The 24816-nt window shown below is 42.7% G+C and overlaps 1 protein-coding gene across 5 annotated transcripts in view; it reads left to right on the top strand.

The window, feature by feature from the left end:
• DCUN1D4 (defective in cullin neddylation 1 domain containing 4) overlaps nt 1-24816 on the top strand; it is a 106566-nt gene that overhangs the window by 37622 nt on the left and 44128 nt on the right. For 4 of the 5 annotated variants that reach the window (XM_040334908.1, XM_040334905.1, XM_040334906.1 and 1 more), the window contains exons 4-5: nt 10901-11015; nt 17558-17649. In XM_040334908.1, coding sequence (XP_040190842.1) covers nt 10901-11015; nt 17558-17649 — 207 coding nt within the window. Of the gene's footprint in view, nt 1-10900; nt 11016-17557; nt 17650-24632; nt 24706-24816 lie in introns of those variants that run through there. The other variant, XM_040334909.1, reaches the window with a different exon arrangement.

The following is a 24816-nucleotide window of genomic DNA, read 5'->3' as shown; positions in this document are numbered from 1 at the left end:
TATTCAATCAATGTATGGACTAAATTCTGCCTATTATCCATTTAGTCACGTTATTTATATGTTCACTATCAGCACGTAGTGAATTTCTTTTACTTTTTTCTTTTTTTTCGTGATTGTTTTCATCTTTCTTCTTTATACATTTTATAATTTTTGTGAGATAGCTTTACCACGTATTTATACATCTTACGTACTTATGTACTGACTAGGACAGTGTGTTTTATATGTCTATTGGATTCATCTTTAGGATTATGTACTTCACTCCTTCACATTCATTATTTACCTCTTAGGGCTCTTTCACACGGAGCGGACCGTTTCTGGGTCCGCTCCGTGTGTCCGCCAAAGCTCAGCGGGGATCCCCGCTGAGCTGTCGGCGGATAGGGCGGTCCCCGCACACAGTGCAGGGACCGCCCTGTCTCTGCTCCGCTGTACCCTATGGGGGATCGGATGCAGACGGACCGTCCCGCCGAACTGAAGAAAAATAGGGTTTCTTCCGTTCGGAAAAGCGGATCCCGACAGACGCGGACGCTAGCGGATGCTCCATCCGCTAACGGACGCGATCCCATAGGGATTCATTACAAGTCCGTTAACGGACTTGTAATGAGCGAACGAACGGTCCGCTAGTGTGAAAGGACCCTAACAGCGCAGCACCACACATTGCAATTTATTTTACATTCCTTTGGCTACGGATTTAGCCTATAGGTGTTTGCAGCAGTTAGTTCTTTACTTGCTTATAGTGATAGCGTGGGAACACTACTTTATACTTTTCATAGAGTTCCCAGAATAGTTAGAGAACTAATCACTATGTGTTCCCCTGTTTAGTGTGATCAGTATTAGGAAAGTAGAGGGACAGGCAGGTAAAGCTGGGATTTTTATACAAAGGAAGAAATGCAAAGAGAACAGGGTACTTTTTCATATGAGCACGTAGTACAGCAGGCACATATCGGGAATATGAAATGTTGGAGGTACATATTCTTTAATTATAAGGCCGCTTTCACACTGCGGTGTCGGTGGTAAAGCGCCAATATTTTTAGCGATGCTTCATCGCCATTTTTGCAGTGCTATTCGACTGCTAGCGGGGTGCTTTTAACCCCTGCTGGTGTCCAAAACCGCATGTTAAAACCGCCCACAAAGCAGCGGTTTGGCAGCGCTGCCCATTGATTTCAATGGGAAGGTTCGCTTTAGGAGCGGTGTATACACCGCCTCAAAGATGCGGCTAGCAGGACTTTTTTTTACCGTCCTGCCAGCGCACCGCTCCAGTTTGAAGGCCGCTGGAGTGAAAGGAGAGGCTCATTCAAGGCACTTTGCAGGCGCTATATTTAGCACTATAGCGCCTGCGAAGCGTCTCAGTGTGAAAGCGGCCTAAGTGTATCAGTATTGCATTTTGTCTTGGTCCCCCTACAAAGTCCCACAAATACCTGTTGTTCCAATCAGTAAAGTCCACCTAATGCAGCATCCTCTCCTCTCTCTCTACACTATAATGAAACTACACTTCCTATCATGCTTTGGGATGTGCAGTGAGTGTGGGAGGGTACACTAGGCCTGTACATGTTGAATGTGAACATCATGCCAAGTGAATGGTACTCGCACCCCAGCAGCTGTGGGGTTAAGTCTATACAGCCGCCCAGTTCCTTCCCCTCTTTTCCTTTGCTTATACAGAAAGACTATAAAACGCTTTCACTCTCCCCTGTGTATCTCCGGTGATCGACATAGTTAATACTGATCTCTGAAGTCTGGGCTTTCACAGTGCCTTCCTAATATCACTAGTGAGGTCTGTACCCCAGGCATGTTAAATGGTTTCAGGGAACTTTACAGCTGGGCCTCCGTGGGAGGTTCATACCGGGCATCTCAAACCTGCTGGTCCACCCACTGCAGCGAGCAGGAAGTGCTGGATGAACTAAACTACAGGAAGGACGTGACAAGACCAGTGGAATGCAAGGCATGGCAGCCTGTGGTCTTGCAAACAGTAAACCACAGATGATCAGCCCCATTATTTAAAAAATGCACAGGCTGTTTCTCAAAAACTACAGAGGGAATCAGAAGATGGACTACATATTCTAGAAAGGTAGCAAAGCAGCATTAACCATTTCAGCCCTGGAAGGATTTACACCCTTAATGACCAGGCCATTTTCTTTATCGTACATCACGGGACACAGAGCGGCATATTCATTACTATATGGGTTATATGGAGTACCTTCAGGTGATGGACACTGGCAATCTCAAACAGGAAGTGCCCCTCCCTATATAACCCCCTCCCATAGGAGGAGTACCTCAGTTTTTACGCCAGTGTCTTAGGTGTTGGTCATGGTTTAGCTTGCCTCCACATCCTTGGGATTAAGGTGGGCTAACCGGTTCTGTCCAAAGGCCTCAGCGCTAAAGTGGTCAGTAACCGGACCCCAAACCAATGGGGTATAGCCCATAATGCTTTCTTTTTAGAGAGCTGGACCCTGGGCCCAGAACTTAGAAACCTTTGGGGGCCTAATGTTTCTGTTGCCAGAGTGCTATATGGGCCCAGGACAGTGGATCCTTCATAGGAACCCAGGGCCTGAAGGTCAATGCCCCACGGAGATGGGGGAAGATTGGGCCTCTTGCTGTGCAAAGTCCTGCGGCATGGAGCAGGTAAGTGAGGGGAAACTTGCGGAACTTGGTTCGCAGCAGGTTTTCTGGGGGGGGTCACAGTGGGACATGCCTAAAGTTATGCGCTGCATCTGGCAAAGTGAGTCACATGTCTTAAGGATAGGATGGCTCTATGTGTATTTCCCCATAAAAGGTGACCTCCCTGGTAGTATTGTAAAGCATTGAGAAAGCTGTGTGTGTGTAAAGAGAGCTGTGCCTACCTGCAGAGCCTCCAGGCGATTGCTGCCAAGGTTTCTTCCTCCTCGCCTGGATGACAGGCAAACGCTGGCCTCCTCGTGTGGCCCCCTTCCCCCCACCCCCCCCCCCCCGCCGGCGGGCGCGCGCGCGTCCCCGTGATATGGGCGCAATTTCGCGCCGTTAGCTGGGGGGGAAGGGTGGGCCAGTATGTTTAAGGAAGGGGCGGCCCTTCCATTCGTTCCCAGCTCAGTGTTTGCTGGAACTGAGAGAGGAAGAGACCAGAGCGGCAGCGCGGGGCGCCGAGGACACACAGTGGCCAAAAAAGAATATTACAGTCTTGAAAGACTGTCCTGGAGCCTAGAGTTAGGCTGTTCTTTTTTTTCTTTCTTTCTCAGCAGTTTTTTGGCAATACTACTAAGGGGGACAGAATGTTTTTTCTCTCTTTGGTTTAAAAAAAAAAAAGAAAAAGAACCATTAATAGGAGAGAAGGCATTTTTTATCCCCCAAAGGGTTTTTGGGTAATAACTATTTATAATTCCAAACACCGTTAAGTTAGCGGGCGTACCTCGGTATTGTACCATGGCATCTGGTTCAGAGGGTACCAGAGGTGGGGATTCCCCCAGAGAGTCTGAGGTCTCGGACAAAGTTATGCCGCTGCTTTCCCGAGAGGGAGCCTTGGTGGGACCATTGGGATCTGGGGCTGGGGCTGGCACGGGTCAGTCCAACCCTAGGGTGGTCACGGACGAGGTACTGTCCACCTCTTTAAAAGAGATGGAGAAAAGAATGGAAAAAATGATAGCCAAGGCTATGCGGGGCAGAAAACGGAATAGATCTCCGTCGCCCGAGCGTGGACCCTCAGAGGAGGAGGTCCTTTCCGCAGGGGAATTGGACGACCTCTTGGACGAGGACCAAGCAGGTTCGGGGATCGAGGACCCAGATACGGAGGAGTCTGGGGCAGCCTCCCAAGGGGAGAGCTGGTGGGTTCAAGCCTTAACGGACTTGGTCCATAGAGCATTCAACTTGCCAGTACCAGATCTCCAAGTATCGACGGTTTCTGCTTTGGGCTCACTAAGAACGCCTCAAAACAACGCAGTTTTTCCGATCCATCCTCTGCTAGAGGAAGTTATGTTCCAAGATTGGACCAAGCCAGATAGAATCTTTTTACCACCTAAAAGATTCTCTGCCTTATATCCTATGGAAAAGAAATTTTCCAAGAGATGGGCAACCCCGGCGGTGGACGCAGCCATCTCATGTGTTAACAAATCTTTAACATGCCCTGTAGAAAACATACAGGTGTTCAAGGATCCGGTTGATAAACGCTTGGAAACGCTACTTAAAAACTCCTTCACCACTGCAGGGGCAGTAGTGCAGCCAGCTGTGGCTGCGATTGGGGTTGCACAAGCATTATCGGATCAAACTAAGCAGATGCTTAAACTTATTCCTGCCCAGCAGGCAGAAGAATTTTCGGATGTCCCTAGGGCCATACGCTTTACGGTAGACGCGATTAAGGATTCTATCCAGCAAGCGTCACGTTTATCGTTATCCCTTATCCATATGAGAAGACTCTTATGGTTAAAGAGCTGGGAGGCAGAGCCCCCATGCAAGAAGCTCCTGGTAGGGTTCCCCTTCCATGGAGAACGACTTAAAAATGGTAAATGCATACCTAAAGGTCCGCTCATTTCGGATGGAATCCGTGCGGTCAGCAACTGCCACACTCCAGAAGGACGACTTCATGGCATCCATAGACATAAAGGATGCCTACCTTCATGTTCCAATTTATCAGCCACATCAAAGATTTCTACGCTTTATGGTGGCTTCGCGTCATTACCAATTCGTGGCGCTTCCTTTTGGGTTGGCTACGGCCCCCCGGGTATTCACAAAGGTCCAAGCTCCAATCCTAGCCAAGCTAAGGATCCAAGGGGTCACGATCCTAGCGTACCTGGACGACCTCCTAGTCATAGATCACTCGTCTCCTGGCCTGGAACGAGCAGTGGCCCTCACGGTCCAGTACCTCGAGAGGTTCGGCTGGGTCCTAAATCGAGAAAAGTCAGCATTCCAGCCCACAAGGCAGTTGGAATATCTCGGCATGAGGTTAGACACAGAACAACAAAGGGTGTTTCTACCTCTGATAAAGGTCAAAGCCATCAAGGAGTTAATCCTATTGGTTCTAAGCAAGAGAGAACCAACTATTCGCCTATGTATGCGGTTACTAGGCAAGATGGTGGCCACATTCGAGGCGGTACCGTACGCCCAGAGCCACACTCGCATCCTGCAGGCAGCCATCCTGTCAGCATGGAGCAGGAGGCCACAGGCCTTGGATATCCCTTTGCCGCTCTCATCAAGAGTCCGACAAAGTCTGTGTTGGTGGTTAGACCCTCAGAATCTACTGAAGGGAAAGTCTTTCAGCCCAGTGGCTTGGAAGATAGTAACCACAGACGCCAGCCTGACGGGCTGGGGAGCAATTTTGGATGGTTGCACTCGCCAGGGTACTTGGGCAAAGCCAGAGAAGCAGTTGCCCATCAACATCTTGGAGCTCAGAGCTGCTCGACTAGCCCTCAGGGCTTGGACGTCCAAATTGCAGGGGTTCCCGGTGAGAATTCAATCAGACAATGCCACGGCCGTGGCATACATAAATCACCAAGGGGGAACCAAGAGTCAAGCCGCTCAGAGAGAGGTGAGCTTGATTCTCCTATGGGCAGAAGCTCATGTGCCCTGCATATCGGCAATATTCATTCCAGGAGTGGACAACCTTCAGGCGGACTTCTTAAGTCGCCAGACTCTGTTGCCGGGGGAATGGTCTCTACATCCACAGGTCTTTCAGACACTCTGCCAAAGATGGGGAGTGCCGGACGTGGATGTCATGGCATCGAGACTCAACAAGAAGCTAGACAGGTTCATATCCCGCTCAAGGGATCCGATGGCCTGCGGAACCGATGCGCTGGTTTGCCCTTGGTATCAGTTCAAACTTCTTTATGCATTTCCCCCGCTCCAGTTACTACCCCGCCTGCTGCGCAGGATCAGGGTGGAGCACATACCAGTTATCCTGGTAGCTCCAGCATGGCCCAGAAGGGCATGGTATTCACTAATCCTGAAGATGGTAGTGGGAGACCCTTGGACTCTTCCTCTACGGCCAGACCTGCTATCGCAAGGTCCGATCCTCCACCCTGCCTTACGGCATCTAAATTTGACGGCCTGGAGGCTGAATCCCTGATTCTCAGGGGTAGAGGTCTGTCTCAGAAAGTAATCTCTACCCTAATCAGAGCCAGGAAACCGGTCTCTAGGGTGATTTATTACAGGGTCTGGAAGGCCTATGTAGGCTGGTGTGAGTCCAAGCGATGGCTTTCTCGCAAATTTACCATCGATAGAGTATTAAGTTTTCTCCAGCTAGGAGTGGATAAAGGACTGGCATTAAGCACAATCAAGGGACAGATTTCAGCTTTGTCAGTGTGGTTTCAGCGGCCGCTGGCCACCCACTCGCTAGTTAAGACCTTCATTCAAGGGGTCTTACGTATTAATCCTCCAGTTAAATCCCCACTTTGCCCGTGGGATTTAAATCTTGTTCTGTCAAGTTTACAGAAACAACCTTTTGAGCCGTTGGCTGAAATTCCTTTGGTTTTACTGACAAGGAAGTTAGTATTTTTGGTTGCCATGGTTTCCGCCAGAAGAGTATCGGAGCTGGCAGCCTTATCCTGTAAGGAACCATATCTTATTTTACATAAGGACAAGGTCGTTCTCCGCCCTCATCCTTCCTTCCTACCAAAGGTTATATCCAGTTTTCATCTAAACCAGGATTTGGTATTACCATCCTTCTTTCCTAAACCTACTTCCAGAAAGGAAGGGTTGCTGCATACCTTGGATATTGTCAGGGCCATGAAGGCCTATCTTAAAGCTACAGAGAAGATCCGGAAAACAGATGTGTTGTTCATTTTACCGGATGGGCCCAAGAAGGGGCAGGCAGCTGCAAAATCCACCATCTCGAGGTGGATTAAACAGTTAATCACTCAGGCCTACGGCTTGAAGGGGTTGCCTCCTCCGTTATCATTAAAGGCTCATTCTACTAGGGCCATGGGCGCCTCCTGGGCAGCACACCACCAGATCTCTATGGCTCAAGTTTGCAAGGCGGCAACCTGGTCTTCTGTCCACACGTTTACAAAATTCTACCAGTTGGACGTAAGAAGGAATACTGATACAGCCTTTGGGCAGGCAGTGCTGCAGGCTGCAGTTTGAGACCCTCGGAATCCGGGGGGCTCCCTTTTGAGTTAAATTTAAAATTTAAAATTATTTTTTCTCAACTAAGTTGGATTTATTATGATTTGAGTATATCTCTAAATTAAATCCTTTTGTCTTGGGAAGATGTTCTCCCTCCCCTCATTGTAAGCATTGCTTTGGGACATCCCATATAGTAATGAATATGCCGCTCTGTGTCCTGTGATGTACGATAAAGAAAAAGAGATTTTTAATACAGCTTACCTGTAAAATCTTTTTCTTGGAGTACATCACGGGACACAGAGCTCCCACCCCTCTTTTGGGGACCATTTTGGGAGGCATACTGCTTGCTACAAAACTGAGGTACTCCTCCTATGGGAGGGGGTTATATAGGGAGGGGCACTTCCTGTTTGAGATTGCCAGTGTCCATCACCTGAAGGTACTCCATATAACCCATATAGTAATGAATATGCCGCTCTGTGTCCCGTGATGTACTCCAAGAAAAAGATTTTACAGGTAAGCTGTATTAAAAATCTCTTTTTTTGCAATACAGCACTGCATCGCTTTAACTGACAATTGCGCGGTCGTGCGACGTTGTACCCAAACAAAATTGATATCCTTTTTTCCTACAAATAGCGCTTTCTTTTGGTGGTATTTGACAACCTCTGCGTTTTTTTTTTTTTTTTTGCGCTATAAACAAAAAAGTTTAGGCCAATATGTATTCTACATATTTTTGGTAAAAAAAAAAGCAATAAACGCATATTGATTGATTTGTGCAAAAGTTATAGCGTCTACAAAATAGGGGATAGATTGATATTATTATTATTTTTTATTTTTTTAATAATGGTGGTGATCAGTGATTTTTAGCGGTATTGCAGTGGACAGATCGGATACTTTTGACATCTTGTTGGGACCAGTGACATTTATACATGCTATAAAAATGCACTGATTAATGTATAAATGACACTGGCAGGGAAAGGGTTAAATGTGTTCCCTGGGAAGTGTTTCTAACTGTGGGGGGGAGTGGACTGACTGGGAATACATAGAGATCGCTGTTCCTAATCTCTAGGAACAGACGATCACTCTGTACTCCCCTGATAGAACGGGTAACTGTTTACATTGACAGATCCCCATTCTGGCTCTCTCTGGAGCGATCATGGTTGGCCGACGGACATCGCAGCCGCCGGCTACTCGCATCGGTTCCAGCGCTGCACCACGAGCCCACTTTATCTATTGCACAAAGCGACGTACACCTACAGCGATTTGCGCAATAGAGCCGACCTGCCGTATGATAGATTGTGTTTCCGTTTAGCAAGTGAAGTCAGCTGACGCACATCCCTAAATTACAGAATAGGTCACTAAAGAGTTTCTTCCTCTAAAGTGGGACTTTAACAGGGGGCACTGCTTCACTAAGAGTCAGGCAGTAATTGCTATCAAAAATATATTATATAATTGCAGCGGCTGGTCGGCAAGTGGTTAAAACTATAAAAAAAAAGTTTTTGCCCGGAGTTCTGCTTTAAGCCTTAAATGTGCATTGCTTCTCTTAGTAAAACTAGGTCACTTTAAGTTCTTCTAGAAATGGTGACATTTAAAGGTGTTTCAGTGTGGTGCATTCCATAAGAAAATTCTGCTTATTGCATCTTTGGTGTGCTTTCCAGCAAAATGCAGCCTCAACAGTGATGAATGTTAACTTTCATATAAGACATCTGCAGCTGCACTGCATGCAAAATGCAGATGTTTTGCCTTAGACCCCTTTCACATAGCGTCGGCGGTAAAGCGCAGCTTTTTTTACTGCCGGCACTATGGGCGGATTCACGGCGCATTTCGGCCACTAGCGGGGCACATTTAACCCCCGCTAGCGGCCGAGAACGGGTTAAAACCACCCTGAAGCAGCACATTGCGGGCGGTGTAGCCGAGCTGTCCCATTGTGGTGGAGGAGCGGTAAACACACCGCTCCAAAGATGTGGCTAGCAGAACAGGCTTTCACACTGGAGACAATGAAGCAGCTGTTTGAGGGCGGATTGCAGGCGCTATTTTTAACGTTATAGCGCCTGCAATACGCCCTCAGCGTGAAAGGGGTCTAATGCCGCGTACACACGATCATTTTTCGGCATGAAAAAAAACTACGTTTTTAAAAACGTCATTTAAAACGATCGTGTGTGGGGGCTGCACATCGTTTTTTATCTTCTGAAAAACGACAAAAAAAAAATTCGAACATGCTGCATTTTTTAATGTCGTTTTAACCACTTCCAGACCTGCGCACGACGATGTACATCCATTTTTTAAAGATTGATATCTCGGTAACGGCAGCAGCTGCTGCCACAACCGAGGTATCAATCTTTAGTGTGCGCGGTCTGGTAAACGATAACGGCGGTCTCCGCAGCGGATTTTTTGCATTTAAGCCCAAATATGAGATCTGAGGTCTTTTTGACCCCAGATCTCATATTTAAGAGGACCTGTCATGCTTTTTTCTATTACAAGGGATGTTTACATTCCTTCTAATAGGAATAAAAGTGATCAATTTTTTTTTTCAGTGTAAAAAGTAATAAAATAAAAAAAAAAAAAAGAAGAAAACAAACAAAAAAATTTTTTAAAGCGCCCCGTCCCGACGAGCTTGCACGCAGAAGCGAACGCATACGCGAGTAGCGCCCGCATATGAAAACGGTGTTCAAATCACACAAGTGAGGTATCGCTGCGATCGTTAGAGCGAGAGCAATAATTCTAGCCCTAGAGCTACTCTGTAGCTCAAAAAATGCAACCTCTAGAATTTTTTAAACATCGCCTATCGAGATTTTTAAGGGTAAAAGTTTGACGCCATGCCACGAGCGGGCGCAATTTTTAAGCGTGACATGTTGGGTATCATTTTACTCGGCGTAACATTATCTTTCACAATATATAAAAAAAGTGGGCCAAATTTATTGTTGTCTTATTTTTTAATTCAAAAAAGTGAATTTTTTCCAAAAAAAGTGCGCTTGTAAGACCGCTGCCAAAATACGGTGTGACAAAAAGTATTGCGATGACCACTATTTTATTCTCTAGGGTGTTAGAAAAAAAATATATATAATGTTTGGGGGTTTTAAGTAATTTTCTGGCAGAAAAAACTGTTTTAGTCTTGCAAACACCAAATCTGAAAAACACCTAAGGTCTGGAAGTGGTTAAACAATGTCATTTTTCGGGTTGTAAAAAATGATCGTGTGTGGGCTAAAAGGACGTTTTAAACCCGCGCATGCCCAGAAGCAAGTTATGAGACGGGAGCGCTCGTTCTGGTAAAACTACCGTTCATAATGGAGTAAGCACATTCATCACGCTGTAACAGACAGAAAAAGTGCGAATCGTCTTTTAGTAACAATGAATCGGCTAAATCAGCACAAAGGCGAATAGAACTTCCCCTAGAGTGCCGTTGTACGTGTTGTACGTCACTGCGCTTTGTTCATCATTTTTTTTAAACGATGGTGTGTAGGCAACGTCGTTTTAATGATGAAGTTGGAAAAACCTCGTTTTTTGGACATGCTGAAAAACAAAGTTTTTTTTCATGCCGAAAAATGATCGTGTGTACGTGGCATGAGGGTTATGCCTGGTATGGGTTCACATTTGATGTGACTGCTTTCTGAAAATTGAAGCAAATAAGAGAAGAGATGTTTTATTCAGAAACTTTGTTTTATTTTACTGGTTTCCAATTACAAAATAAAAGATGAATCCTGATTGGTTGCACTGGGCATCCTCCATATTCTTCCTTCCTGCTCCAGTATTTGTGATTTAGCCCCGCAATGCACCTTTCTTGTGTAGTACCAGTGTAGCACAATGTCTGATTTATAGAAGAGGAACACGATACCTGCTATATATGAACCTTGGGTTATTGATGCTAATGCTTTCTTTTTTTTAGGGAGTCTGCGTTCTTGCAGCACTTCAGACTGTTTTAGTAGGACTATGCCACCAAGGAAAAAGAGGAGACCTGCAGCAGGAGATGACCTGTTGGCTAAGAAAAGTAGACATGATGGGTAGATATTTACAATCAATTGTTTTTATCTTCTGTTTTCAGTCATTTTTATTTCATTTTAATGGAGGCATTTTAAAAAAACATAATGGATTGTTAAAGTAAAAGTGTGTGTACAGCAAATCATACTTAGGTGATAATTACGTTGACTTGTATTTTCCTGTATCCTGTGGTTAATTTTGTTGCTGGAAGAATTTGGTTTTTGCTGGCTGTTAGTTATGGTAGAGCACTAAGCTCGAAATAAAGATGCTTCTCTACATCAACAAGGAGGTTGGGATGTAGTCAACTGTTTGTCCATTGATGATAATAGTAATAAATTCACAGGATCCTTTGCATTTTTTTTTTTTTACTGATTTAAAGGTGTTCTCTCTTTTAAAAAATACCAGACGGAGACTTGGGCCTCGTACACACGGACGGACTGTCCGCTGAAAACGGTCCGCGACGATGCTAAGAAACATTTGTCTGCTGGAAACCTGTCCGATCCGGCGGAAAATTGTCTGGTCGGACGTACAGACGACCGAACATGTCCGCTGAAACTGGTCTGCGGACCAGTTTCAGCAGACATGTTCGGTCGTGTGTACGGGGCCTTATTCATTCTTTTGGAACTGCCCCAAATTGGTGTGTTACTGGTCAGGAACAATACAAATTATCCTGGTGATATTACGGCTACCCATCATAGTACTAGTTACCAGATTTCTTTTTGTAACATCACACAAAACTGGCCCCACATTCCCATCTTTACAGCCTGGAAAAACTGGCGCCACCTACATCAAAGTTACAGTTCTTGTTGCAATAAATCTTGAAAGGGGTAATCAAAATACGGTGAAAATTACCAATACAGGGTACTGTGACCCACAAAGGGTCTTTTTATATTACATCTTCAGTGGTAAATACAACAGATACATTTGCATACCTAATACAAGTTGGCTTATAGCGTACGCTGTGTTAGGTAGATTCACGTACAGTGGAATAAGTTACGGCGGCGTAGCTTAGCCTTTTTAGGCTACGCCGCCGTAAATTAGCTAGGCTAGTAATGAGTCTAAATCAACTTACCTGCTAATCTACGGCGGCGTAGCCTAAAACGAGCGGGCGTAAGGGCGCCTAATTCAAATTGGTTGGAGGGGGGCGTGTTGTATGGAAATGAGGCTTGACCTCACGTTTTTTGACGTTTTTTGCTACTGCGCATGCGCCGGGCGCCTACATTTCCCAGTGCGCATTGCGGCTAAGTACGTCGTACGGGCCTATTGATTTCGACGTGGACGTAAACAACGTAACTCCCGATTCGCGGACGACTTACGCAGACGACGTAAAAAATTCGAACCTCGCGGCGGGAACGGCAACCATACTTTAACATTATTATTCCACCTCATAGGTGGAATAACTTTAGACCGCCTAAGGCCTTACGGAAACAACGTAATTCGACTGCGGCGGGCTGGCATACGTTCGGGAATCGGCGTACAAGCTAATTTACATAATCTACGTCGGCCGCAATGGAAGTGCCACCTAGCAGCCATCCGAAAAATTGCAAGCTAAGATAGAACTGCGCAAGTCGTCCTATCTTAGCTGTGTTTAAGCGTATCTCTGTTTGAGCATACGCTTAAACATACGGCGGCGTAGATTCGGAGTTAGGTCGTCTTATCTACTGATAAGCCGGCCTAACTCTTTGTGAATCTACCTATGTGTGTATGTATGTGTGTACTGTGCCTTGCAAAAATATTCACCCCCTTGGCATTTTTCGTGTTTTTGTTACCTCACAACCTGGAATTAAAATGGATTGTTTGAGGATTTGCATCATTTAATTTACAGAACATGCCCCCCAACTTCAAAATGTATTTATTTTTTTATTGGGAAGCAAACAACAAATTGGACAAAATAACAGAAAATGTCAATGTGCATAACTATTCACTCCCCTAAAGTCAATACTTTGTAGAGCCGCCTTTTGCGGCTATCACAGCTCCAAGTTGCTTTGGATAAGTCTCTATGAGCTTGCCACATCTTACCACTGGGATTTTTGCCTATTCTTTCTTGCAAAACTGCTCCAGCTCCTTCAAGTTGGATGGTTTGCGCTTGTGAACAGCAATCTTTAAGTCTGACCACAGATTTCCTATTGGATTGAGGTCTGGGCTTTGACTAGGCCATTCCAACACATTTCCATGTTTCCCCTTAAAGCGGAGTTCCACCCAGGAAAACAACATTTGGCCAAAAGTACTAAAAAAATTAAATAAAATAAAAGTGAAAAAAAAAAAAAATTTATACTCACCCGAAATACCTGTTGCTATGCGGAAGTCCGTAATCTGCCTCTTCGGCACCGCGGAATGTTTTCTTCTTCTTCTCCTAGTGAATGGGGCGCGCTGCTTTCTGGGAACTGTGTGTGTTCTCAGAGAGCAGCCGCCCATTCACAAGCCGGCACGAGACTCACACAGGCGTAGTAGGAAATGGGCAGTGAAGCCGTAAGGCTTCACTGCCTGTTTCCCCTAGTGTGAATGGCGGCACGGGACCTGCATCGATCGTGGGATCGGCATCGGGGGGGCCATCAGCGCGGGCACGTAGGACAAGGTAAGTGTCCTTAGTAAATGTCAGCAGCTACACTGTTAGTAGCTGCTGACTTTAAAAAAAAAATTATTGCGGGTGGAATCCCGCTTTAAACCACTCAAGTGTTGCTTTAGCAGTGTGTTTGGGGTCACTGTCCTGCTGGAAGGTGAACGTCCGTCCTAGCCTCAAATCACACACAGAGTGGTACAGGTTTTGCTCAAGAATATCCCTGTATTTAGCACCATCCATCTTTCCCTCAGCTCTGTTTCCCAGTCCCGACTGCTGAAAAACATCCCCACAGCATTAAGCTGCCACCACCATGTTTCACTGTGGGGATGGTGTTCTTTGGGTGATGTGATGTGTTGGGTTTTCACCAGACATAGCGTGTTCTTTGATGGCCAAAAAGTTACATTTTAGTCTCATCAGACCAGAGCACCTTCCTCCATACATTTTGGGAGTGTCCCACATGCCTTTTTGCAAACTCAAAATGTGCCATTTAGTTTTTTTCTGAAAGTAATGGCTTTCTTCTGGCCATAAAGCCCAACTCTACGGAGCGTACGGCTTATTGTCGTCCTATGTACAGATAGATACTCCAGTCTCTGCTGGAACTCTGCAGCTCCTCCAGGGTTAGCTTATCTCTGTGCGGCAAGGAAATTTTTCCCCAGTGGGGTTTTTTAGCAGCGAAAATTCCAACAATTACAAAATTATATGTTAAAAGGGTTTATTAAATATGTACAGTATATTTGGACACAGTCATGATAATAACATTTTTTTTTTTTTTAATCTCCAGTCACAAGAATAAAAATACATACATACAGTTACAAACACAACATTGCAATTACAGTTGTACATAACAAGGACATCTCTATATGTTGAATTACTGACGCGTTTCGATCCCTGATGCGGGATCTTCTTCAGAGGATTCATAGTTTGCAATCAACTGTGTTGTAGGAACAATTTTTGTAACTGGAGTCCCACCAAATATGTTAAAAAGAGATCCCGGTGGTCTCCCGGCCGCTGAACCTCCCAGAATTCGGTGCCGCCAAGCCGTATGTGACTTGCAGAGAGTCATGCTAGGGAGAAAGGCACCCCTGGGGCGCACACAAGGGTACGATTGGCACCTTACTGATAAATTGTAAACAGTTCACCCAAAAGGTGTCTTTTTCATTTCAGACCTTATCTCTGTGCTGCCTCTCTGATTAATGCCCTCCTTGCCCGGTTTGTGAGTTTTGATGTGCCGTCTCTTGGCAGGTTTGCTGTTGTGCCAAGTTCTTTCTATTTGGTTATGATAGATTTGATGGTGCTCCTAGGGATCATCTAAGATTTGGATATTTTTTTTATAACCTAACCCTGACTTGTACTTCTCAACAAAATTGTCCCTTACTTGTTTGGAGAGTTCCTTGGTCATCATGGCAGTGTTTGGTTAGTGGTGCCTCTTGCTTAGGTGTTGCAGCCTCTGGGGCCTTTCAAAAAGGTGTGTATATGTAATGACAGATCATGTGATCTTGCACACAGGTGATCTTGCACACAGGTGGACATCATTTCACTAATTATGTGACTTCTTAGGGTAATTGGTTGCACCAGAGCTTATTATGGACAAAGTGGGTGAATACATGCGCATGTGCCAATTATAATTTTTTTATTTCTGAATTTTTTTTTATATATGTATTTTTCTAATTTTACTTCACTAACTTAGACTATTGTGTTCTGATCCATCACATATAATTTATATTAAAAAAAACATTGAACTAAAGGCTGTAATGTAACAAAATAGGTAAAAAGCCTAAATACTTTTGCAAGGCTGTGTGTGTGTGTATATGTATACGTGTTGTGCTCAAAAGTTTGCATACGCTGTCAGGAATTATGAAATGTTGGCATTAACCACTTAAGGACCAGTGTACGACGATATACGTCGACACAATGGCTCCTGTGGGCAGATGGGCGTACAGGTACGTCCCCTTTAAGAAACGGCATTGTGGGCGTGAGCCGCCACCGTGAGCTCCATGAGTCCGTCCACGGCTCCCGCGGACTAGATGTCCGCAGGGATACCCGCAATCATTTCACGGAGAGAAAGAATGGGGAAATGCTGATGTAAACAAGCATTTCCCCATTCTTCCTAGTGACAGGACACTGATCACAGCTCCCTGTAATCGGGAGTGGTGATCAGTGTCATGTCACACACAGCCCATCCCCCCTACAGTTAGAAGCACTCCCTAGGACACACTTAACCCCTTCAATGGCCCCTACTGGTTAACCCCTTCACTGCCAGTGTCATCTTTACAGTAATCAGTGCATTTTTATAGCACTGATCGCTGTATCAATGACAATGGTCCCAAAATGGCATCAAAAGTGTCCGATATGTCCGCCATAATGTTGCAGTCACAATAAAAATCGTTGATCGCCGCCCATTACTAGTAAAAAAAAAAATATTAATAAAAATGCCATAAAACTATCCCCTATTTTGTAGATGCTATAACTTTTGCGCAAACCAAATAATGAACACTTATTGCGTTTTTTGTTTTTTTTCTACCAAAAATATGTAGAATACGTATCGGCCTAAACTGAGGAAAACCATTTTTTTTATATATTTTTTGGGGAGATTTATTATAGCAAAAAGTAAAGAATATTGTTTTTTTTTTTCAAAATTGTCGCTCTATTTTTGTTTATAGGGCAAAAAATAAAAACCGCAGAGGTGATCAAATGCCACCAATGAAAGCTCTATTTGTGTGGAAAAACAGGATGTTAATTTTGTTTGGGAGACACGTCGCACGACCGTGCAATTGTCAGTTAAAGTGACGCAGTGCCGAATCGCAAAAAGTGCTCTGGTTTTTGGCCAGCCAAATGGTTTGGGGCTTAAGTGGTTAATATCGAAAATATTGAAAATATGACTTATCATGCCAAACAACTGTCTTTTATTTAAGGATAGCAATTACATGAAGCCATTTATTATCACATTTTTGTTGGATTATTTTTTTCTCAAATAACCTTTTATTGAAAACAATTGCTTACAACATACAAAAGCACGAGATATAGCATAAGGGAAGATGTACAAAATAGGACACAAATCTGCAGACGTTACAGAGCTTCCAGCTATAAAAAGTATGGTTTGTCAGTACACTGTTATTTTGGATCATTTTTAAATTATAATGATGACAGAAATCACCCAAATGGTCCTGATAAAAAGTTTACATACCCTGGAATGTTTGGCCTTGGTACAGACACAGAAGGTGGCACACACAGGTTAAAATGGCAATTAAAGGTTAATTTTCCACATTTGTGTGGGAAATTAATTCACAATTAATGTCTATGTATAAATAGTCAATGAATTTTAGCTCCCACATGGATGCACTAAGCAGGCTAGATACTGAGCCACGAGGAGTTAGAAAAGAACAGTCAAAAGACCTGCGTAACAAGGTAATGAAACTTTACTGAGAAGAAGAAGGATATAAAAAGATATAAAAAGCCTTGAATATGCCAGTCAGTACTGTTAAATCACTTAATAAGAAGTGGAAAATGTAACCGGTTTATGTAGCTAAGGCTCAGTACGAACTATTCGCTACTTTGTGAAGAGGACACATAACTGGTCAGATAGAGCTATGCAGAATGTCATATATGTAACTGACCACCTCGCTAGATGTTGCTTTCGTGTATGGTCCTGCATGTATACGTGTATTGAAAACTTCTGAATAAAACTGTTATTGATAAAAAAAGAAGTGGAAAATGTGGGAATCTCTTAATACCAAGCCATGATCAGATAGATCAAGAAAGATTTCAGAAACCTCTGTACAACCTGCAGATCTCTGTACAAAGTGCAGACAAGGCTGTGAGGATTTGCAGAATGGTATATATGTGTGTATGTGTTTTAGTGGGAACTTCAGCTAATATCGTTTCTACTGATAAGTCATATTTAAATTGTGTGTAAATATTCTATTTTTAAAAAACTGAGTGACAAGGAAAGTGTAATATTATAGTTACAGTTGTCTATAACATGCGTATGTATATTTATGTCTTTAGGATGTATAAAAAATTTGATTCCTCCAGAATAAGAGCAGAGGAAGAAGCTTTCTCCAGCAAGAGATGCCTAGAATGGTTCTATGAATATGCAGGTAGGTCATAGTGTACTATATGTTTGATTGTCCCATGCCCCACTTTTATAGGCCCCATCTTCCCTCCAACACATTTTCTTTGTTCTGGACATGTGCTCTGGCACCTTCAGTTGTCTTATTACATGCACCCTATGTAATTCCTCCTGAGCATGTGGTGAAAAATGCATAAGCACAGTTTACTTTCAGTGACAACAACGTTAAAAACAATTATTATAATGGGTAAATCTCAACTTTTCCTGTAAATGTTGCAGTCGTCCTCGCCTACTGAGCCTTCAATGTGATGGGCAGCCTCACTGACCAGTAATAGAGTAGATTTTCAGGAAAATGTTAAAAAGTGCAAAAATCCAATCAGCCTGTGTAGTTCTGGGCTGATTCTTCACCGTTCTCATGATCACTGAAACTTCACGAGGTGAGAGTCTTATGCCGCGTACACACGATCGGTTCATCTGATGAAAACGGTCTAATGGACCATTTTCATCAGACGAACCGATCGTGTGTGGGCCCCATCGGTTTTTTATCCATCGGTGAAAAAAATAGGAACTTGTTTTAAAATGATCTGATGGTTAAAAAACCGATAGAAAAAAACGATCGTCTGTGGGCACGTCCATTGGTTAAAAATCCACGCATGCTCAGAATCAAGTCGACGCATGCTTGGAAGCATTGAACTTCGTTTTTCTCAGCACGTCGTCGTGTTTTACCTCACCGCGTTCTGACACGATCAGTTTTTTAACTGATGGTGTGTAGGCACGACTGATGAAAGTCAGCTTCATCGGATATCTGATGAAAAAATCCATCAGATCGTTTTCATCGGATGAACCGATCGTGTGTACAGGGCATAAGACTGAAGGGAGAATGAGTTATATTGTGTTTCTTCCATTTGCAAATAATCGTAACAACTGTTGTCACACTTTCCCCAAGCTGCTTGGCGATAGTCTTGTAGCCCATTCCAGCCTTGTGTAGGTCTACAGTCTTGTCCCTGCCATGCTTGGACAGTTCTTTGGTCTTGGCCATGGTGGGGAGATTGGAAGCTGTTTGAGTGATTCTGTGGACAGGTGTCTTTTATACAGGCAACATGCTGAGATTAGGAGCACTCCATTTAAGTGAGACACCTGGGAGACAGAAATCTTGCTGACTGGGGATCAAATACTTATTTCACTCATTAAAATGCAAATCGATTTATAACTTTTTTGAAATGTGTTTTTTTCTGGATTTTTTTGTTATTCTGTCTCTCACTGTTAAAATAAACCTACCATAACAATTATAGACAGATCATTTCTTTGCCAGTTGGGAAATGTACAAAATCTTCAGGGGGCCATATACTTTTATCCTTCACTGTAAAGGCAAAATTGGCCTTTAAAAAAATATATAATACATGCACATATTTTTGCAGGTAAATAATATGTGTGTGTATATATACAGTACAGACCAAAAGTTTGGACACACCTTCTCATTCAAAGAGTTTTCTTTATTTTCATGACTATGAAAATTGTAGATTCACACTGAAGGCATCAAAACTATGAATTAACACATGTGGAATTATACATAACAAAAAAGTGTGAAACAACTGAAAATATATTTCATATTCTAGGTTCTTCAAAGTAGCCACCTTTTGCTTTGATTACTGCTTGGCACACTCTTGGCATTCTCTTGATGAGCTTCAAGAGGTAGTCACCTGGCGCAGCACCCCATCACTCTCCTTCTTGGTCAAATAGCCCTTACACAGCCTGGAGGTGTGTTTGGGGTCATTGTCCTGTTGAAAAATAAATGATGGTCCAACTAAACGCAAACCGGATGGAATAGCATGCTGCTGCAAGATGCTGTGGTAGCCATGCTGGTTCAGTATGCCTTCAATTTTGAATAAATACCCAACAGTGTCACCAGCAAAGCACCCCCACACCATCACACCTCCTCCTCCATGCTTCACGGTGGGAACCAGGCATGTAGAGTCCATCCGTTCACCTTTTCTGCGTCGCACAAATACACAGGGTTTGGAACCAAAGATCTCAAGTTTGGACTCATCAGACCAAAGCACAGATTTCCACTGGTCTAATGTCCATTCCTTGTGTTCTTTAGCCCAAACAAGTCTCTTCTGCGTGTTGCCTTTCTTTAGCAGTGGTTTCCTAGCAGATATTCTACCATGAAGGCCTGATTCACACAGTCTCCTCTTACCAGTTCTAGAGATGTGTCTGCTGCAAAAGGTGGCTACTTTGAAGAACCTAGAATCTGAAATATATTTTCAGTTGTTTCACACTTTTTTGTTATGTATAATTCCACATGTGTTATTTCATAGTTTTGATGCCTTCAGTGTGAATCTACAATTTTCATAGTCATGAAAATAAAGAAAACTCTTTGAATAAGAAGGTGTGTCCAAACTTTTGGTCTGTACTGCATATACACAAGCTACCTTAAAGTGGAGTTCCACCCATAAATATAACTTTACATCAGTTGTTTTAAAAAAATGTCATTAGTCCTTTAAGAATTTTTTTTTTTTTTTTTTAGATGCCTTCAAAGTGTTGTTGCTAGGCAGAATAGTTAATCTTCCCACTTCCTGCACCTAGGTGCTTAAGCTTCACCGCACAGACTCCTGGGAATGTAGTGGGTGTAACTTTCCAGGAGTCTGTGCACTCCCCAGTCTCGAAGAATCATGTGACTTGGACAGTACAGGTGCTGAAACCTGATCTGAAAACTATTACATTGCTTGTGCAGCACTGAGCATGTGCGAGATCTGCAAGGCTGAAATCCAGGAAGTCATACAGTCTGGCTTCATGATGCCCACACTTAAGATGGCCCCAGTCAATTTCTATTTTATAAAGTGTCTAAATGCCGTAACAACCTAACAAAACGGACCTTAGTTTACAGACTAACTTTACTAGAATACATTAAGCTTGTGTATTACAGGGGTATTTATATTTAAAAAGTGAAATTGTGGCCGGAACTCCGCTTTAATTTAAAACTGCATTATAGAAAAAAACGTAAATCTAGTGTTTCGGGAAGCTGAATGTCTCTGAATTTCTTGTTATTCTTTAACTCTGCATTCAACTCCTTCCTGAGTATTCAAACGTTCTCTTTATTATGATGAGCAACCTTATCGACCAATGGTAGGCTTTGAAGACAGAGGCGAGTTCCTATGTCAGCTTTTAAAAAAAAGATCAGATCTGCAGACAACCTATACTGCCTGTATCTCTGGACCTACCAATCACTTTCACACACAGTTTTGCCTAATGATAATCTGTTCTTATGCATTTTTTTCCACCTGTTCAGTTTAATGTGATTGTAAAGGGATTTTTTGTTTTAGTAACAAACATGGTATACTTGACTGCTCTGTGCAAAAGGTTTGGACAGAGCAGCCCCGATCCTTCATTTCTTAGGACCCCCACTGGCGCTTTTGGCCCCCCCCCCCCCTGCTGAGTGCCCCCATAGAAAGCCACTTGCGCTCATGCAGGCTCAATTCAGTATTGGCTCTGTGTGGTTAATAGGCAAACGTTGCAGATTACAGTGAATGACTGACTTGGACAAATGTGCATTGGGATTCTGGATAGATCTTTTAGAACAATTGTGTGTCCAGGCATTTCTTAACTTATATTTTATTTTTTATGAGAGTTTGAAGTACCTTATTCAGGCTAATACTGTATGCGTCTTCCTATCTTGATAAAAACTGCTCGTATTCTTGCTAAGATAGAAATAAAAAAGTGATGTCAAATCTCCATAACGGGGTCAAGGCCAACAATAATGCAGCATACACACGATCATTTTTCAGCATGTAGAAAAAAACTAGTTTTTTTCCAACTTCATCATTAAAGCGACGTTGCCCACACACGATCGTTCTAGCAAAGCGCGGTGATGTATAGGGCCGAAACAACTAATCGATTAATCGTCAACTAATCGATTATGAAAATTGTAATCGATTAATTTCATAATCGATTAATCGGCCAGTAGCATAATGGGGTTAAAAATAAACTAAAATTAGCCCTTTATAGTACAAAAAAGCAAATCGCTACTGTAAATATTACTTTCACTGTCCCACAGTAAAAAAATTATCCCCTTACAGTAGTGATTATTTGCTCTTTTTGTACTTATTTTAGTTTTTTTAACCCCATTATTTTACTAAACATCTCAGGCCTGGGGTCACATTTCAGTTTTTTGGTGCTTTTTGCAGAAACACACTACAGTTCATTTACATGTTTTCCTATGGGACATGTTCACATCCATGATTTTTTTTTCAGCTGCTGCGTATTTGGAAAGGGCAAGGATTTTTTAATGCAAAACGGTGCTATTTTGTTTTTTTTTGGTTCAATATACTTCAATGGAGAAGCTGCAGAAAAGCATGTCATGTGTTTTTGGGGCAATTTGTGTTTTGTAATCTGCCCAACAACAAATTGGCCCAAAACATTTTTTAAATGCTATTTTTTTTTTTTAAGGCTATTATCCGATGAATCGATTAATCGAAACAATAATCGGCCAACTAATCGATTTATGAAAATAATCGTTAGTTGCAGCCCTAGTGACGTACAACACGTACGACGGCACTATATATGGGAAGTTCCTTTCGGATGACGTCACCCTTTAGCTGATTTTGTGTTAGTAAAAGACGATTCGCGCTTTTCTGTCTGTTAAAGTGTGATGCTTACTCCATTACGAACGGTAGTTTTACCAGAACGAGCACTCCCGTCTCATAACTTGTTTCTGAGCATGCGCGGGTTTTTAACGTCGTTTTAGCCCACACACGTTCATTTTTTACACACGATCATTTTTTACAACCCGAAAAACGAGATGGTTTAAAACGTTGTTAAAAAATGCAGCATGCTCAAATTTTTTTTTGACGTTTTTCAGAACACGAACAATGATGTGAAGCCCACACACGATCATTTTAAATTATATTTTTAAAAAAAATTGACTATTTGTTATAATTAATTATTAGCGCTGCAATTTGAGGGTTTTGAATTTTCTCTATTGCTAGCAGCTGTCCCTTGGTGTAGCGCTGATCATTTATTTATATTTATCCTATAGCAAAATGACGGCCAGGCGGTGGTTTAATTGTTCTGAGTGGACGTTATATGACGTCCTTCAGAACAAGCCGCTTGTGCCCCCCCCCCGGGGGCGTGCAGTGCCGTGATTGGGGATGCAGTGTTTTTGATTGGACACACTCCATCATTGATCATGGTAAAGAGCCTATGACGTAGGCTTTTTACCATGTGATCAGCTGTGTTTAATCACAGCTGATCACAGTGTAAGTAGGAAGTGTCGCTAATCAGTATTTCTCTTCTCTTGCTCACAGCACGTGAGTTAATAAGCGGGTTTTCTCACAGGGGAGAGCTGCACTGATAATCAGTGCAATGATTATCAGTGAAGCCCCATCAGCGATACCTGCCCGTGCTTATCAATGCCCATTAGTGCTGCCTTTCAGTGCCCATCAGTGATGCCTATCAGTGACCATAAAGGCTGCCCATCAGTGCTGCATGCCAGTGACTTCTATCGGTGCCTGTCAGTGCAGCCTCATCAGCGTACATCAGTGAAGGAGAAAAATTACTTATTTACAAAATTTTATAACAAAAACTTTATTTTTTTTCCTAATTTTTTTGTTTGTTTAGCAAAACTTTTAAAACTCAGTGGTGATTAAATACCACCAAAAGAAAGCTTTATCTGTCTCTACAAAAATTATAAAAATGTTGTTTAGGTACAGCATTGCATAACCCCGCAATTTTCATTCAAAGTGTGATGGCACTGAAAGCTGAAAATTGGCCTGGGCAGGAAGGGGGTGAATGTGACTTGTATTAAAGTGGTTAAAACCAGGCATAAATAATAATAATAATAAAAAAAAAATAGGATTAAAGTCAGCCGTGCATTGATCACAATTCTGCCAGTTCAGCAGGGACCAAACAAATTTTAATCCATGTATGGACACCTTGGTTGTACAGAAGTCATGCTAACAATTGACCTCTGTTTTTTCCCAAATAATCTGTGCCGCCTACTGCCATCGGAATATAATAGCACAGCTGGTGTGATTTCCCCCATTCATCCTTGAATGTGTAGATGGGAGAATCAGAAAAAAAAAAAAATTAGTTCAACCCTGTGGCTGAACGAAAAACAAAGATTAATGTGTGTGCTGTCTAAGGCTCGATTCACACTAATGCGTTTTTTGGTGCATTTTGCGTTTTTCCTGTAGAACATGTTCATATCAATGCTTTTTTGTGCCTCTGCGTTTTTGTAAAGGGTCGGGGACTTTTTTCACCGCAAAAAGCAGTGTTTTGCATGCGTTTTTACCGCGATTTTGCGTTTTGCGTTTTTTTTAAACCTGTGTAAGAAAGGTCTGGATTCTTTCCTAAATGTACAGAATATAACTGAGTACTAAGATTTGTAGGTAAAGTTGATCCAGGGTAAATCCGATTGCCTCTCGGGGGATCAGGAAGGAATTTTTTCCCCTGCTGTAGCAAATTGGATCATGCTCTGCTGGGGTTTTTTGCCTTCCTCTGGATCAACTGTGGGTATGAAGTTGGGTGTATAGGATTTTACTGTGTTTTTTTATTTTGTTTTTTGTGGTTGAACTGGATGGACTTGTGTCTTTTTTCAACCTGACTAACTATGTAACTATGTAACTATGTAACTATGTTTATAGCTGGTTGTTAAATTAAATGTAAAAAAAATTAAATTTATGAAGAAAAAAAAACGCAAATCGCAGCAAAATCGCGGTAAAAACGCAAGTCAAAAAACGCAGCAAGCACCGCAAAAAGCACTGCAAAAACGCTCCAAAGCAACATGCATAGGTGTGAATCGAGACTAATACAACTATGTAATCCGTAAAAACATTATGCATTTTAAAGGATCACTATAGCACAAAATATTGTATTCTGGTAACTATATGAGGTTAATACATCTAATTTTAGTATTCAATGTGTGACACCTTTTTATTTATTTTATATGCTTTTATTTCTATTTTTTCTCCACAGAAAGTGGAGAGTTACAGCAGTTAGGACAAGCTATGTAACATTGCCAGGGGTGCTTACAACAACTTCTAGTAACCTCTTCAGGACCGGCATGTTTCACCCCCTTCTTGTCCAGGTCATTTTTTCAGTTTTCAGTGCCGTTATAGTTTGATACTCAGTCATGCAATACTGTACCCAAATAAGTATCATAGATCACATGACAGAGGATTGTCTTTTTCTTAGACCA

The sequence above is a fragment of the Rana temporaria genome, chromosome 1, assembly GCF_905171775.1.
Source record: "Rana temporaria chromosome 1, aRanTem1.1, whole genome shotgun sequence".
NCBI classification, from domain to species: domain Eukaryota; kingdom Metazoa; phylum Chordata; class Amphibia; order Anura; family Ranidae; genus Rana; species Rana temporaria.
The sequence above is the reverse complement of the archived record's forward strand: the minus strand, read 5'-3'. Positions and strand labels throughout refer to the sequence as shown.